We start from the raw sequence: 15432 nt of genomic DNA, 5'->3' as shown, positions 1-15432 counted from the left end.
ATAACATTGAATGAAAAAATGCAATACTGCTGTTACATGACTTTTCCTAAAAGTGTCTGTATTTTAACTTTGAATAGTTTTTATATAAATTACACAAAATATGATATGTTAACCTGTTTCGGCCATAAGCGGTCAAACTGACCGCATATCACTTTGCGGGGTTTCATTGTTCCATTTTTCGCGTGGTTTGCTGCTTTCATTGTCTCTCTTGTCTCTAACTGTGTTAGCTTTCTCCAGCTGTGCCTCTTTGTGAATTTACTTGTGAGTTAATAATTAGATGGTTGTATTAAATAGCTTGTTTGGCACCATGGGCAAACAACAACGGGAGTTCCTCCCTCCATGAAACAGCGAGCGGAACTGTTCACAACACGAAGTGCTGAAATGATGCGACTCTGACTGTGTACCAGCCAAGGAAGACTGTCTGCATCCTGAGCACCTGCATGGGTGTGGGCACCTTTAGTGGGGCAAAGGCAACACCAGAGTCTGTGATTTACTACAACAACACCAAGTACAGCGTGGACGTCCCGGACCAGATGCGAGGGAGTACTCCGTCAAAGGCGGAAAGATAGCCAGTGGCGGTCTTCTATAACATCCTCGACCTGGCTGGGATCAATGCCCGCATCTTATTCAAGGAGTACCAGCAGCAGGAGAGCCCGGTGGGCAGCAGCGGAGGCAACCACCACAGCAGCAGCAGACACGGACACGGAGGCAGTGCCGGTCCGAAAGAGCTGCAAATGGAACCAAACGTCGGACTCTTGAAATGCCACAGATAGCAAAACCTTTTGGCTTCAATTTGGCCCAAATCTGGCTGGTCATTTTGGCAAGGTTATGGCTGGGCTGCTGGGCCCTAAATGGCCCAAATTAGGCAAGCCAAAATCACACCAAAAGGTAGCCAAACTTCACCCAAAACTAATTGTGGACTTCCAAAATACAGCCATAATCATCCCAGAAGAGCCCCAAATCCCCACAACCCAGCCAAAAAGTAGCCAAAACTGGCCCAAAAAGAGGCCAAAAGGGGGCCAAAATTCACCCAGAACTAATTGTGGACTTCCAATATAGAGCCATAATTGCCCCAGAAGAGCCCCAAATCCCCCCCCCCCCCCCCCCCAGGCCCCACTCCCCCAGCCCCCACCCCTCCCCATGTCATAATTATTTACTGCTGTATTGGAAAAACAAATAAGAAGATTTAAATCATTTCATATTTTTTTATCAACTGCATGGCCCTGGGAATGCAGGCAAAAAAAACAGACAACAGTTTTAAACATGTATTAAAACATATAACGGGCAATATACAATAATCAATAAATGCCTCCATTTAATGTGCTCCTGGCTGGGTGCTGGCTGGGTTGGGTCCTGGCTTGGTCCTCGCATCCTGGCGCTTCCTCCTCCCGCCGTCTCTATCCCCAGCCCAGTAAAACCACTTTTGGATAGCTTTGGAAATTTCACTGTCAGTGGCTGAAGAGCAGGCCGGGTTTCTTCTCACAGCGTCTAAAAGTGATAGCATATACAAAGACAAAATAAACAGACTTACTAAATCTACTATAACCTTGGTATGCTTCATTAAAAGCTTTAATACAGTTATTAAACTTACCCACTACCACTGCTTTTAGCTGAAGTCTTTCAAAGGCCAGCTTTCCCTTCACACCACACCAGGTTACTTTTAGAGCCAGATCATTAATCATGGCTCGTTTGAGGATGCCCCAAACTGTTTCCTTCACAGTTGCACCTCCAACAAGTCCAAGAGAGGTGACCTGAAAATAGCGAAAGAGAATTACTTGCATTGATTTACATTGAACTACCATTACATTACCCTACACCAGGGGTTTCAAACTCAAATACGCCGTGGGCCAAAATTTTAAATTTGGTACAAGTCAAGGGCCAGACTGGTTCAATGTTTAAGAAGGATGGCTGCTCTCTCCAGCCGGTTCACCTGTAGCTCACCTACAGCTCCACAGAGGAGCTGTCAGAGGAGCCTCTGCTGTTCCTCTGGATTTGGATTTTGGGCCCATGGGCCTTGAGTTTGACATATGTGCCCTACACAAATCAAAGGCAGTTTACCAGTTCCTTTTTCAGTCCAGGTAGAGACTGCAGGTCTCTTTCCAGGGCCATCAGCTGCTCGATATTGCAGAGGGGGAAGTAAGAATTGTGCCTTTCCATGTTAGTTGACCCATTTGTCGTCCTGTGCATTGCTGTATGAAGGTCTTGCACCATTCTTATGATGTTCTGCTGCTGCTCAATTATGATTTCTTGCTTCACGAGCAAGTCATGAAGCAAAGCTGAATATGAGAGAAACAAGAGATAAGTTAGTTGTAATATCAAACATATGTCTGTCTGTCTGTTTCTGTTTATCTGTGTGTGTGCGTGTGTATGTCTTTCTGTGTCTCTCCGTCTGTTGGTCTCTCTCTGTCTGTGTGTCCGTCTATCTATCTATCTAAGTAACAAGTGGAGTCTGGAAAAATGGTAATTCTTACATCCACACATCTGACTGCAGACAGCTGAATTTTTGAGGCGTTGCCTCGATGAGAGGTCATTCTGCCCCCAGATTGGAGCTGCCTGGGTTTCAGGGCACACCCTCACAGCCTGGCCTTGATGACCTGGGGTGTTTGCTGGCTGAGGCTCCATATAATTTGCCACCTCAATGGCCTGGCGAAGTGATGTCTCAAGGGGGTTGTTACCCTAGGCATGGGGGTATAAAAGATATTCAGTCATGATTTAAATCCTTAAATATGACTAATTTAGACATCTGAATTATTTCTCATTTCACATCTGAAAAATAACTGTAACATCAAGAACTGAAATTGAATGAAATTGTGAGATTTACACTTCTACCTGATATTCTGAAATCGTGGTAGATCTTCCATCTGATGAGCCCTGGGTGAGTGCAATGCACTCCGTTGCACCATTGGATGGGCGTATCATGTATCTTTGAAATGATTTGGGGGCTTTTGGAAGTGCCCTCTTTTTTGGGATGAAGGCATCCTCCTCACTTTCATAGCTATCCATGTACCTACTTGGCCTTTGGAGACAAACATGCAATAAATACAACAGAGGACAAAGAAGTAAGTTTAAACAAGGACACAGCTTACATTACATGTTTGAACATCAAAGTATGTGGCATGCCCATTGATTTGGCAAAGTAATAATTGACTGTGTATATCCAGCATTTCCTATTACTGTAACTAGGCTTCCCATAAAACAAGACATCAACAACCAACAATTTAACATGTATAAATGATCTCGAGATGCAAGGATATATGCAATAAATGGTAGAAAAGTGCAGTGCTGAGAAGTTGCAGTAACACTAAAACACTCAGATTTAGATTCTCATTTAGAGTCACAAAATTCTTACTTGATCTTTCTTTTTGGTGGCCTTCCAGAGTCAGCCTTAGCATCTGACTGAAGATCAGTTTGCTGCTCTGCAAGTGGCAGCTTTCTTCTTGCCTCGTGATAATCAACTGTTTATAACATAGCTCAATTTAACATTATGTCATTACTTTATCACAAATCAGTTTATTACAGAAGTATATTTACACATACTTGCTGTGAATAACACCCTCGCATTATACAGGGCCCAGGTGGGATCAGGTTTCTGCTGACTTTTGATGGCCCTCTGTACACTGTCTGTTTTGTAAGGGGGCCACTGGCAGACACCATCATTGACCCACAAGGCCGGCACCACCTCTACCTCCGACGTTTCCTCAAAACTGACGATATGATACATTTTCTCTGCAATTAAGAAAAAAAACTGTCATTAACCTGTGTAACCCCTGCTGGAGAAGGGGCACAAGTCTTCAGTAAATCTATCTCCTCACCTCCCTGTTGCCGTCAGGCACTGGTAAGGTGAAGCTTGGCACTGGTGACCCCAGCCATGTCAAAACCTGTGTGTCTCCAGATACACCTAGTGCTCCTCTTGGTGAACCCAGAGCCCTCCCTGATAACCAGGCTAAAGTGTAATCTTCTATGCACACCCATGAGGATTAACATCTGGCGCTGCGTGTTCAGCTCCTCCAGATTCAGGATGGCTCGCCTCTGGGGCGCACCCTGGACTTTCTCACACTGCTTAATAACAAGCTCTCTTTCTCTGTCTACCAGCACTAGTTGATATCCAACTGCAGCATATGGTACAACAATAACTTCCTCTACTTCAACATCTCATAAACATAACACAAACACTAACTGTTGTAACACAGGGAACTGCTTATAAACTTTGTTGCAACACACATCACACCATCATCAGGGAGAAATTTTAAGAAAGAAAGATATTGATAGTTGAGGCCAGTATTCCCTTCTATGGTCATATCTACGTGTAGGAGAGTCCACCTCACAAAGAGCTTTGTCCCTTCTGCTCTGAAGTTTAATGTTTATTGAACTGTATTGTACACCAAACTGTGAAAATGAATTTCCTCTGTGAGGAAAATAAAGTACCTATACTACTGAAACCTTGGGGTTTAACCCTCTCGTACTGTTGGGGATGTTTCTGTCCTCTAGGGGGCATTTTTCACTCATTATTAAAAGAAAAAAAGAAATAAAAAATCTCATTATTTGGCCATAACTTTCACTGTATAACATGAAATGGGGTGATTTTTGGTGATGAATATTAATTTTATAAAGGTCAAAAATACACCAGGGGAAAAAAATGTTAGGGACAAAAACATCCTCTAAAAACAACAGCTGTAAAAATGTATCAGATTGATATTTTTTCTTTCAATCAACCTTGGTCCTTATCAGAACTATTAAATGTTTAGTTTTTTGCCAATTTCATAAAGCGTACCTGATTTTTGATTGGAGACCGGAGATTTTCTTAATGTGTTATCACAGTCTTGGATATGTCAGAAATTAGTAAAAATAATAATAATAATAATAATAATAATAATAATAATTTTGATGCATTATTTGTTTTTGTTTATTATCAGATTTTAACTTTTTTACCTTAATTTATTAAGTAAATTGCAGTGGCATAGACTGCCATTATAACCGCCTGTTTTGATTGCACAATCATAACAGGATATAATCATGCATTCTGCAATGTCGGTGGTCTCCCTCGTTGGAAAGAGGTAAAATTTGTCATTTTTACTGTCAATGTGTGTGTGTGTGTGTGTGAACTACAGACAACAAAAAAACAAAATAAAGGAATTTATGCATGCATAAATGCATGTGGCCTGCAGCTGGGTCACTGATCGTGAGAAGAGTAACAACTGACATGAGAGACAGATCCACCTGTACAGAGGCTGTAAGACTGACTCCTCTACAGGTGGATCTGTCTGTTTCCCAGAAGTATAGGCTTGCTTTGCATGGGCCTAGAAAGTAGGTAAATGATGTCATCTTTACCTCTTTCCAACTCGGAGGACCACCGACACTGCAGAATGTATGATTATATCCTTTTATGATCGTGCAACATCAAAACATAATGGCAATCTATGGGACAAAAATGTCCCCTATCAGTAAATTAAGGCTTTTTTTTTTAACTATTCTTTGACATATCCAAGACTGTGATAACACGTAAAAAATCCCTGGTATATTAATCTGATACATTTCTACAGCTGTCGTTTTTAGAGGACGTTTCGTCCCTAACAGTACATCAGGGAGTTGTTTTTTTTAACGATACCAGAGGGTTAAACAGATTAATCAAGGTGTAGTAGAGGGAAAACAACAAAGCTGCCCCTAGTCTCAAGTGGAATCCTAATGTATTTTCTCATATTACTGTCAAGCCTTGCACATTTTAAGTCTGATGACAGACCTGAAACAACAAGGATGCCAAAGTCAGAAGAGTCTGAAGGATATGTGAAAAAAAATCTCCTTTTTGGTGTACTCCTTATACACTACATAATAAAACCCCTCATGCAGAAGTATATTTTGTACCAAAGCAACAGCACTGTTAATTTTAATGCAGTTGTCACTACATGAAGTTGTGATAGTCACACCATCAATCAATAAATACTTAAACTGTTTTACAGTGTCCATTAAATGAGGCACAGGTCCTTCTCTGTGCTGCCCCTTTGCTAAAATTTTCTGTTTCTCAGTTATGGTTTCAGCACAGGTGCTGTCCATTTCTGAGACACGTCGGATTATCTGACTCAAAGGACTGTGTGGTTTCCTGACCATTTTCTTTTATTTATAGAGATAATTTTCAAAAGGAAATCCAGATATGAGATCTAAGTGACCATGAACCTTAACATCTTCACTGAGGTGGACTAAACCATGAATGTTGTACACAACAAACTGAGCACCGTATAGCTGACTGAAATGGTCCACAAATGAGCACAGTAAAGCCCTGGCAAAGTCATTCATCACTAAACATAATGATGGGCTAGCTAAAATGTGAATGGCAACTGAAAGCAGCATGAAGTTCTTGTAGACCTCCTCAGCCAAAACACCCTTTAAAACAACTGGACCTGTGTATAATAGAAACTGTCTCAGTTCAGTTGCTTTCCACCTCAGTCTCTCTTTAAGTGCTCTTGGTTTCCTGGCAAACTCAGCTGGTATAAAGGCTTTCAAACTGATCAGTTTTTCCGATATGACACTGCACTGACCAACAGATATGCGGCAACATAGAGGTCCAGCACTTCCCATCCATAGATCTAAAAGCCTGCGTACTACACCAAGACATACCAAATGCATATAGTCATGGGGGAAACAGCTCACCATGCCAATATTCAATTCAGTAAAAGGTGAGTGCCCCACATGATGATCTTCATCACTACAGCATTTGAAAAGCTTGTCAGTCCTAGGGGCAGCATGCATATCTGGGAAAGTCATACGATGGTTCATGTAAAGACCTGACTGAATACATTTGTCGCATCCAGAATACCCTGTGTGAGACTTAATGGCTTTAATGTAAGATCTAGCTGGAGCATCACATATAACTGAACTCACTTTCACAAAAAAAGTCTTTGCACCAATGAGAAATCCATCTTTCAGCTGTTTAATCTCATTTACAAGAGCACCCAGGTACTCAGGCAAAGAAGTTGGTTTGGATACACCACAGAACAATGCAATCAGCACAGGTCTTTTCACACAGCCATGTTGTAACATGCCCAAGATGGGCCAGAACTGCACAGAGGAGCTTTTAAAAAGTGGTAGACCATCAATGTTCAGCTGTAATTTGAACATGTGTCCATCTTGGACTTTGCTTGACAGTTGCTCTAAAGTTTTCCTAAGTGCATTTATCAGGGTTCGTACACTTTTTTCAAGGTCAAATTCAAGCACTTTTCAAGCACTTTTAAGGGTCATTTTTAAGATTTTCCAGCACCTTATTGCTGGGGTGAAATATGTATCAAAGGGAATATATATACTTGTGATTTTTTTTCTTCACTTTTTATCACAGTTATGTACACTGTATCATGTTGTAAACATCTAAAATTATATTTTATAATAGCAAAAACTTCAGAAATTAATTATCCAGTCTGATCCCAATTTTGTGAAAGACACAGAGTTATAATGTCAAGCACTTAAACTAAAATCCAAGCACTTTTCAGACCTTGAAAACACAACATTGAAATTCAAGCACTTTCAAGGATTTCAAGCACCCGTACGAACCCTGATTTATGACACCAAAATAGTGAAAAGAGCCACCTGCTAAATTTTCCACCACATAATGTGTCTTAGTTTTCAGCAAAGACCGACCATCCTTTGGGAGGCTAGGATGGTAAACCCTGAGAATGGACAGCAGCGCTGAAAGGGCAACTAAGGAGACACCATACTTAATGGCCCAGTCTGATAGCACAGATGCCAAGCTGGGATGAGAATACTTTTCATCATCAGAACTTTAATCAGTTCCCACTTCACTGCTGAAATATTCCTCCTCAGACATGCCCATATTATAATGTGAACTGTCAGCTGTACAGTGTGCCACATCATTGTCCTGAGCTAGCTCTATGCCAGAATTCCCAGGCATTTCAGTTTCCAAGGAGCTAAGCTTAAGATCAACTCTTTTCAGGGCCCTCTTACGAATGTTACACACATCACTGTAGGCCATTTTGCACTGAAAACAAAAAAAGGAAAATAAAGGGAAAACATAATTAGTTTTATTGAAGGAAAAATTAACAAATTACATAAATATGAATCCATGAACAATGCCAAAAACTATAGAAGATGTATAATCTGCTCAGCACATGTGCTCCTAAATATTTGAGAGAATTAAAAGCAATTTGGTAGCAAAATGAAAAATGTATAACACGTTTAACCCTTAAATAAAGATGAGGGTCAAACCTGACACATGTTTACATTTGAGAAGTAAAAACATTCCTAACCATTAACAAATAATCAACATTGAAAATCAGAGGAATGGTGTAGGCTACAGTATGCAATAATTAAAAGGACTACGAGGAGTTTTGGAAAGCGAAGTGTTTTCGCACTACATTTCCCATGAGCCTCCGCGCGCACGGTGAAATTCTTGGACACCTGTTATGCCGAGAAGTGCCTGCATGCCGGGATCTGCATGCCGCTCGCAGCATGAGGGGGATGCAGTATTCGGCAAAGCTGGTTTTGAACTTGCCAAGATATGCATCCCTGGCTGTTTAAGACAGATACACTGCTACATGTATGGAGTCCATGTTCATATAAATAAACACTCTTATGAGGTTAGAGAAATTGTAATTAAGAGTGTTTGCATATCTTGGCAAGTTCAACACCAGATCTGCCGAATACTGCATCCCCATCTCGCCGCGAGCGCCAGGCAGATCCCGGCATGCAGGCACTTTTCGGCATAACACCGGTGCAAGACGACAAGACAAGATTCATCCACATTTATATGAGACTCTTTTATAACAATCGTCGGGGGGGACGGACGCTTGTCACTGTCAGCCGGGGGGGAGATACGGTCATTATCACCGTCAGCCAGGGGACAGACGGATGTACGCTCGTCACTGTCAGCCTGGGGGCGCGCTTCTTTAACGAGAAGACCACGGCAGCCCACAAACACCCGCTTTAAAGCAGCTAACATGGCGCAGCGCCGCTGTTCCACTGTCTGGGGAGAATTTTGATGGTTGTTAACATGTTAGCTCGCAGTTCACCGGTCTCCAGCTGCTCTGGGCTCCAGAGACGGAGCAGAGATGCATGCAGTGGAAAAGAGTTTGATCCGAGTCGAAGATAAACCAAAACAGAGACCGAATGGAGTGGAGAAATGAATGAGCAATGCCATATATGCTAGCTATCTGCGTTAGGAATTCGCTATCAGTTACACTTTCTATTCCTTCATATTAAGTTCTCTTCTCGAATGGGCTGGGTCTGCCAGTTTTAAAAGATTCTAGTTTGCTAACAGTTAGCTTATTAGCCACCACACAGTTAGCCTACAGTTACAGTTACAGTTACTTTAACAACCTTAAAGGAAAACGTCAACCTTATTGGGTATTTTGATGAGGCAATGACAGAAAATCAGAGCTTACAATTAACCTTTACTAAGTATACATTTATAATATTTTAAATTATACGTACCTCAGTGTTGATCCTGCTTTTAAAATGAAGGTTCTCTTCTGGGTAGAAATTCCCGCTGTTTGTCCAGTGTTTTGGCTTTACAGAAATATGCCAATACACATCCAAAACACATCCATATATGGAATCAGATGTTGCCGCTCTTTACTCAATCTTCTGGCTTGCCATAAACATGCCATACCATCCCTAATACTTGATCCCGCTCTTTCCCCAGTCTTTTGGTTTACCAGGCATATGCCATAACTCAGCCATATATTGCTGCCGCCTATGGACAACCTTAATCATACCACAGTTAACCCAAAAGGCTTTCTTAATGCCAAAAGGAAGCCAAAAATGCCAAATGAATGCCATAATACGGCCAAAATATTTGCTATCTGGGCGTGTGTGGTGACTGTGAGGAGAGCGGAGGTGGTCTGTGGAAACTGGACCAGTGATCACAACAGCTCTTTTTTTGTTTGAGATCAGCTCGTTTTCAGCTTTTTCGATTATTACAGCCTATATTTTTAACTTATAGATTATTATAAAATCATTCAAAATCAAATAAGATACTTTTAATTGTTCTAACTTTTCTCTATTAAATTCTTGTGTAAATATGCAAAAATAAAGGTTTACTATTTTATTAATAAATGTATAATTATTTAAAATGTACATTTTGGTGTAATTTCATTAAAGAAAAATCTATCATGACATAATGAATGCATTCATCACTCAATTGGGTATTTACATTATAGAGTTTAAAATCTAGCGGTCCAAATGACCGCTTACGGCTGTTCAAGTAGTTCAGGATTTCCGGCATTCTAAAGTCCAGCTGACACTTTGGTCGAATCAGAAACATAATTTGACCGGATCTAACTCTTGGGTCGTGTAAAGCGCACTGTTATGCCTTAACCAAGATATAGATCATTAAGATTAATTGGATCAGATCTGACTGGAATGAATCTGTCACAGTTGCTGGTAAACTGATTCAATTCACCCACCAGGCGCCAGCGCACAAATTCCCCTGCATTTGGCGGATGGCGGGTGCTAATTTCGATCCCTGCAGTGTGATGAAGACATACATTCATTCTTTCCCCGTTACTTAGTTAGATATGATTATCGAGAGCTCTCTCTCTCTCACTCTTGCTCTGGCGTCTTGCAACGAGTATGGCGCCCGACACTGTGGCACGTTGCCAAGCTCTATAGAAATGCAATTTTAAAAAAATAGGCACGTTTAGAGAGATTGTTTGGGCTTTTATTTTGGTTTGATTTTGGTGATTAACAAACTTCCGCTTGAGACTTCCGGTATGGATTGGATAAATTGCGGCTTTTATTTTGGTTTTATTTTGGTGATTAACCAACTTCCGGTTTGGACTTCCGGTTTGGACTTCCGGTATGGATTGGATATATGGCGGCGCCCTTGTCGGCCATCTTGACTGCAGATGGGTGCCTCTCGGAAATTCCGAGATCGCGATAAAACATTAACGTCAGCTCAGACTTCACTCTTCTGGGACTAGAAAATCCTTTCTGTTGCTACTAAGGGTTGGATTATTTGATGGAGTGGTAAACTATACGTTCCATTACACATATGAGTCAACTGACGTGACTGATTTTGTTTCAGTTATTAGTCAGACCCCATGTGTTTCCATGGAACACTCGCAAAAACCTTTAAAATTTGAGAGCAAATTGTCCATCAACATGGATATATTTTGATTATACATTTTATTTGTGTTGTTATTAGTTGTATAATCGCAATATTACCCTCGAGGGTGTGCTTTAACGTAATTTGAGCACTTCAGTGCTGCTTGTGGGTTAGATCGATGGACCAGATATCCTTCAGCAGTGCATAAAATATTTTAATGAGGGACACTCGTACGCTGTAATCGTGGACATGATGTCATGTTTACACAGTGTTCACATCAGCTTGAGGCCTCTGAAAAGCAAACTGAATGGAGCCGGGTTATATCGCAGAAAGGCTTACTTCTCTACTCCTGAGGCCTGTACTGCGAAGGGGGCTCAATATAGCCAGGCTTTGTGCTCATGATGCAGCTCAACAAAGCCCCAAGTCCCCAAATAGAGTTAAACGGTACTGCGACGGTGGTTATCAACTTAATTTGTCATGTCCGGTTCTCTGCTTTGTGCTCTGTGCGCAGGACAGAGGGACAGATTTGAAAGGGGCCAAACACATTTCCCGAGCTTTTAGATGGGCTACCTGTACAACCTTTGCTCTGGCATTCTTTAATGTCAACATTGCTAACAGATAGCTTCCAAAGTACTCTTGCTAAATGCTTGTCACCAGAGATGCGGTGCAAGGCAACTACAGCCATGCAACAACCACAACTTACATTGAACACAACTGGTGGAAGTGTAACCAACAAGTAGAATTTATCCAGGGTTATGGTAGCAGTTTACTACCGATCCAATTTTCTAAACAATTACAATTTCTGGACTGAAAAGCATCAACTTCATCTCCACACTTGATGAAATGGTGGAAGTGCAAACCATAGAAAAAATACATTACCATCAACATACAACCACAACTGTATGACTCGTTATCAATAGTGTAAAATAAAAACACAATGTATTTACATGATAAACAATATATCATCCTCTTAATGTGACCATGTACAGAGTTTTAACTCCCTGCATTTTACATTAAGCATACATACATTTAAAACCATGGTAGTGACTGCAAAGTCTGCCTAGCGTGGCGGCTAATTAGCGATCAGCATTTTGCTGCTAGCATATTGTAATAAATGTGGGTTTTGTCCTTTAGCAGGAAAATACTGCCAGTGTCAGAGCCTTTGAATAATCACACAACAGTAAAGCAAAATAAAAGATCTTTATTAAATTATCACAAGTTGTATGTAAAAGCTAATTCATAGAGGTAAGGGGGGCTACAACCAACTAGAGGCACCTGTCATCACAGGACCATCAATACACGCTTCACTTAAGTAAAGAACCACTACACACAGGGCTATATTCTAGCTTAAGGAGGCACTGCAATTTATCAACCACAGCAACCTGAGAAATCACAGCAATCCACTCACACCGTTTGAAGTGAAACCATATGAATGTCCCGCTTATCACTTACAGTAACTCTCCCACCTGTAACCTCCTCCCCCTCCGCACTACACAAATTACACAATAGGCCTATCAACACACATATACAGAAATACATTTAACATCAACATTAAAGTCAAATGTTACTCGCCCGCTCGACGAGACCCTCCCCCGGGGTCTGAGCTTGTGATGCCGTCCAACTCCCCGGGAGTTCAGCCGGGCATCGGTGTCATGCACGGCAGCAGGAAGTACGAGGAGCAGTGGTGGCTACTGCACTCTTCTACAGTCCCGGCCTTGGCTATCTAAAGGAGGCAACAAACCTCCCCTCCTAATACAGGAACATCTAACCCCCTGCTCTATCTGTCTTCGTCGCCGGCAGTCCTAAATAACTGCGAACGACACCCTCCCTCCCAAAAGCAGGAGCGGGTCCAGAGAATTTTCTGGTGAGGGGCACAGGGGGTAACAACAATTAATCTGGGGGGGCCGCCCAAACTTAACAAAAATGAAAGTCGCCCACTTCAATATGGGCGATCACTTCAATTTATATTGAACAGTTACACACTGTTTTCATCTTGCTTTTCTTGGCCACATTAAATCTGCTGGGTGTACTCTTACCAAGTGGTAACACACAGAACACTTTGCTGTACAGAGTTAGCAAGAAGTTAGTGCTTCTAGCTCTGTACAGTGACCATAGCAGTGTTCTGTATAGTAATCAGTTTTAAACATCATTTAAATTCTTACAATGTAACAACAATATCCTTTAATAATAAAATAAATAAAACAAAATAAAAATGTAAAATATACTTAAAACATAGAATTAAAAAAACTCAGTTCAGTGTTCAGTGTAGTTATCAGTTTTAATAAGACTAAGCACAATCATCACAATGACATTTAGAACAGTAACAGCAGAACAGCTTTGTACAGTAAACATGTGAGTTCACTTCAGTAATCAGATTTAAGCAGAGTAGGTACCACCTACCACTAAAAATAAGAACAATAACCATATTCTATATTCTAAATCAGCACTTAGTGCTCAGCTTTGTATATTAAACATCTCAGTGCTCCATGTAGTAGTTACTCTTAAAAATGAGTCTGTGGAAATTAATACTCATGATCAACACTGACATTTAAAAATATACGTTTGTTCTTGTTCCAACAGCCAATGTCTGAAAAATATTTGCATGCCTGTAGATTCTGGATTTTTTAAATCAGGAAGAAGAATTAAGTTCATTTTTAAAGAAGATGTTTAACATTTTATTTAACTTTTTAATCGTTGAGTTGGTTCATTAAGCAATGACAACTCCAAAGTAACATTTAGATCGTCAAGCTTTATCCATTTAAATATATTAAGGGACAACTACATTTCAGCAAGCAAGTAATACAAAAGAGTAATTCACATGTTGCTGGTGATAGGTTAATAGCATTTTTAATAAATATTCTACCTCTACCATGGAGACCTTTGGGTGTGGCAAAAGTAGGATGAACTGGGAGGTTCCTGTTGGTGCTGGAGCTGCTACCTGACTCAGCATCATCATCACCAGGGGCAGTCCTCTCCTTTTGTGCATCTGAAAGTATTGATTGACACAGTCAACACTTCCATCATTCTATTTTTAACAGAACATACATGATTGTTTTTTAATAATAAATAGCATGAATTGCAAATAGTTAAATACACAATTTTTAGTGCATAGTGCCAGTTTAGTACTGTGATTAAAAGGAGGTATTTAAATTGCTTCATTCACTGAATAAGTGTAAAATCGTGCAGAACACCACATTACACGTTTTAAAGCATTTCCCTAATACCTGCATTTTCACCTGGAGGTCCATGAGGGCTGGTCTGGCCCTGGAGATGTTGGCCTGTGTCAGCTGCCTGGCTGCATTCAGCCTGACTACTCTAACACTCCTGCTGGTCATCTGCACTCTGCCTGCTAATTTTCTTCTTTGTGAAGAATTTGGAGATATCTCCCTGCCTCCGTTTCATTGTAGTCTACATTCAAAACGTGTCCACAAACACAATGAAAAGCAACATGTTATTTGTACTGTACCAACATCACAGTGGCAACTTTGATATGATACTCTGTTGTTGATTGTTAATTCATGTCACAAAACGCTAGTCATACAACAGATGCTAATTGCTAACGTTATTGAAACAGTGGAGAGGTGTTTACGTTTATTCAGATGGAGAGCTAACTAAAGAAAACACACAAGAACAGTTTCCCATGCTAACTGAACCAAATTAAACCCAAATGGAACAAAAGTTAGCAAAACATTGTTGTGAACGTCTTAAAGAACATGTTCTGTTCTTACCTTAACTCGGTTCACCTAGGAGCATCACGCTGAGAAAAAGTCCTTGACTGGTGAAGTTAAGAGTTCATTAGCAGCTGCGGAGCCACTTCCTTTGTCTTTTTTCCAAAATAAAAGCCTTCATAAGTTCTTAACACAGTCTACTCACACAAGGTTTCTGCTTTTCTTCCGTTTTAACATGCAGTGTCGGTAAAGAGCTTTAGTGCAATGATTGACATTACCCCGAGTCAATGACCAATGGGGGGCAGAGGGCGTGGCCAATCAGATTACAGGGGGGGGGCGGGTTCCACCATGGAAGCCCCGCCTCTGCCCAAAAGAGTGTCGAGCCGCAGCAGTAAGATGCTCTCCTCATGCCCCGTCTGCTCAGTCTTTTGTCTCCTTCCAATCCTCCTCCCGCCCGCAATCACACACACACACCTGTGCTCAATTACACTAATAGGCGGGTAATGCTCATTACGTCACCGATTGTGTCCCACAGCACATTCACATCACACTTTCCCCCCTCTTGACAAAAAGGGACTCGTCCTCGAGTCACTATGATGATACGATAATCTTGCGACCAAACAGGTGGTCTACGCTGACGTAGTGGACGTCCCTCCTCAACTGAGGACACACCAGGGAGTCTGCTCTGGACAGGATACAGTCACACCTGAAGGAGAG

General features: G+C 41.2%; 1 protein-coding gene across 1 annotated transcript; it reads right to left on the bottom strand.

Moving 5' to 3' along the window:
• Positions 1-1227: 1227 nt before the first annotated feature.
• Positions 1228-3410, bottom strand: LOC115594438 (uncharacterized). The gene is made up of 6 exons (XM_030438538.1): positions 3350-3410; positions 2830-3016; positions 2472-2676; positions 2059-2276; positions 1592-1751; positions 1228-1488 (listed from the first exon to the last, which is right to left on the bottom strand). Exons 2-6 carry the CDS (start codon positions 3001-3003, stop codon positions 1316-1318), a joined length of 930 nt encoding a protein of 309 aa, XP_030294398.1. The 5' UTR covers positions 3004-3016; positions 3350-3410; the 3' UTR covers positions 1228-1315.
• Positions 3411-15432: the final 12022 nt, after the last annotated feature.

The sequence above is a fragment of the Sparus aurata genome, chromosome 13 (genome assembly GCF_900880675.1).
Source record: "Sparus aurata chromosome 13, fSpaAur1.1, whole genome shotgun sequence".
In the NCBI taxonomy this organism is placed as follows: Eukaryota; Metazoa; Chordata; class Actinopteri; order Spariformes; family Sparidae; genus Sparus; species Sparus aurata.
The sequence above is the reverse complement of the archived record's forward strand: the minus strand, read 5'-3'. Positions and strand labels throughout refer to the sequence as shown.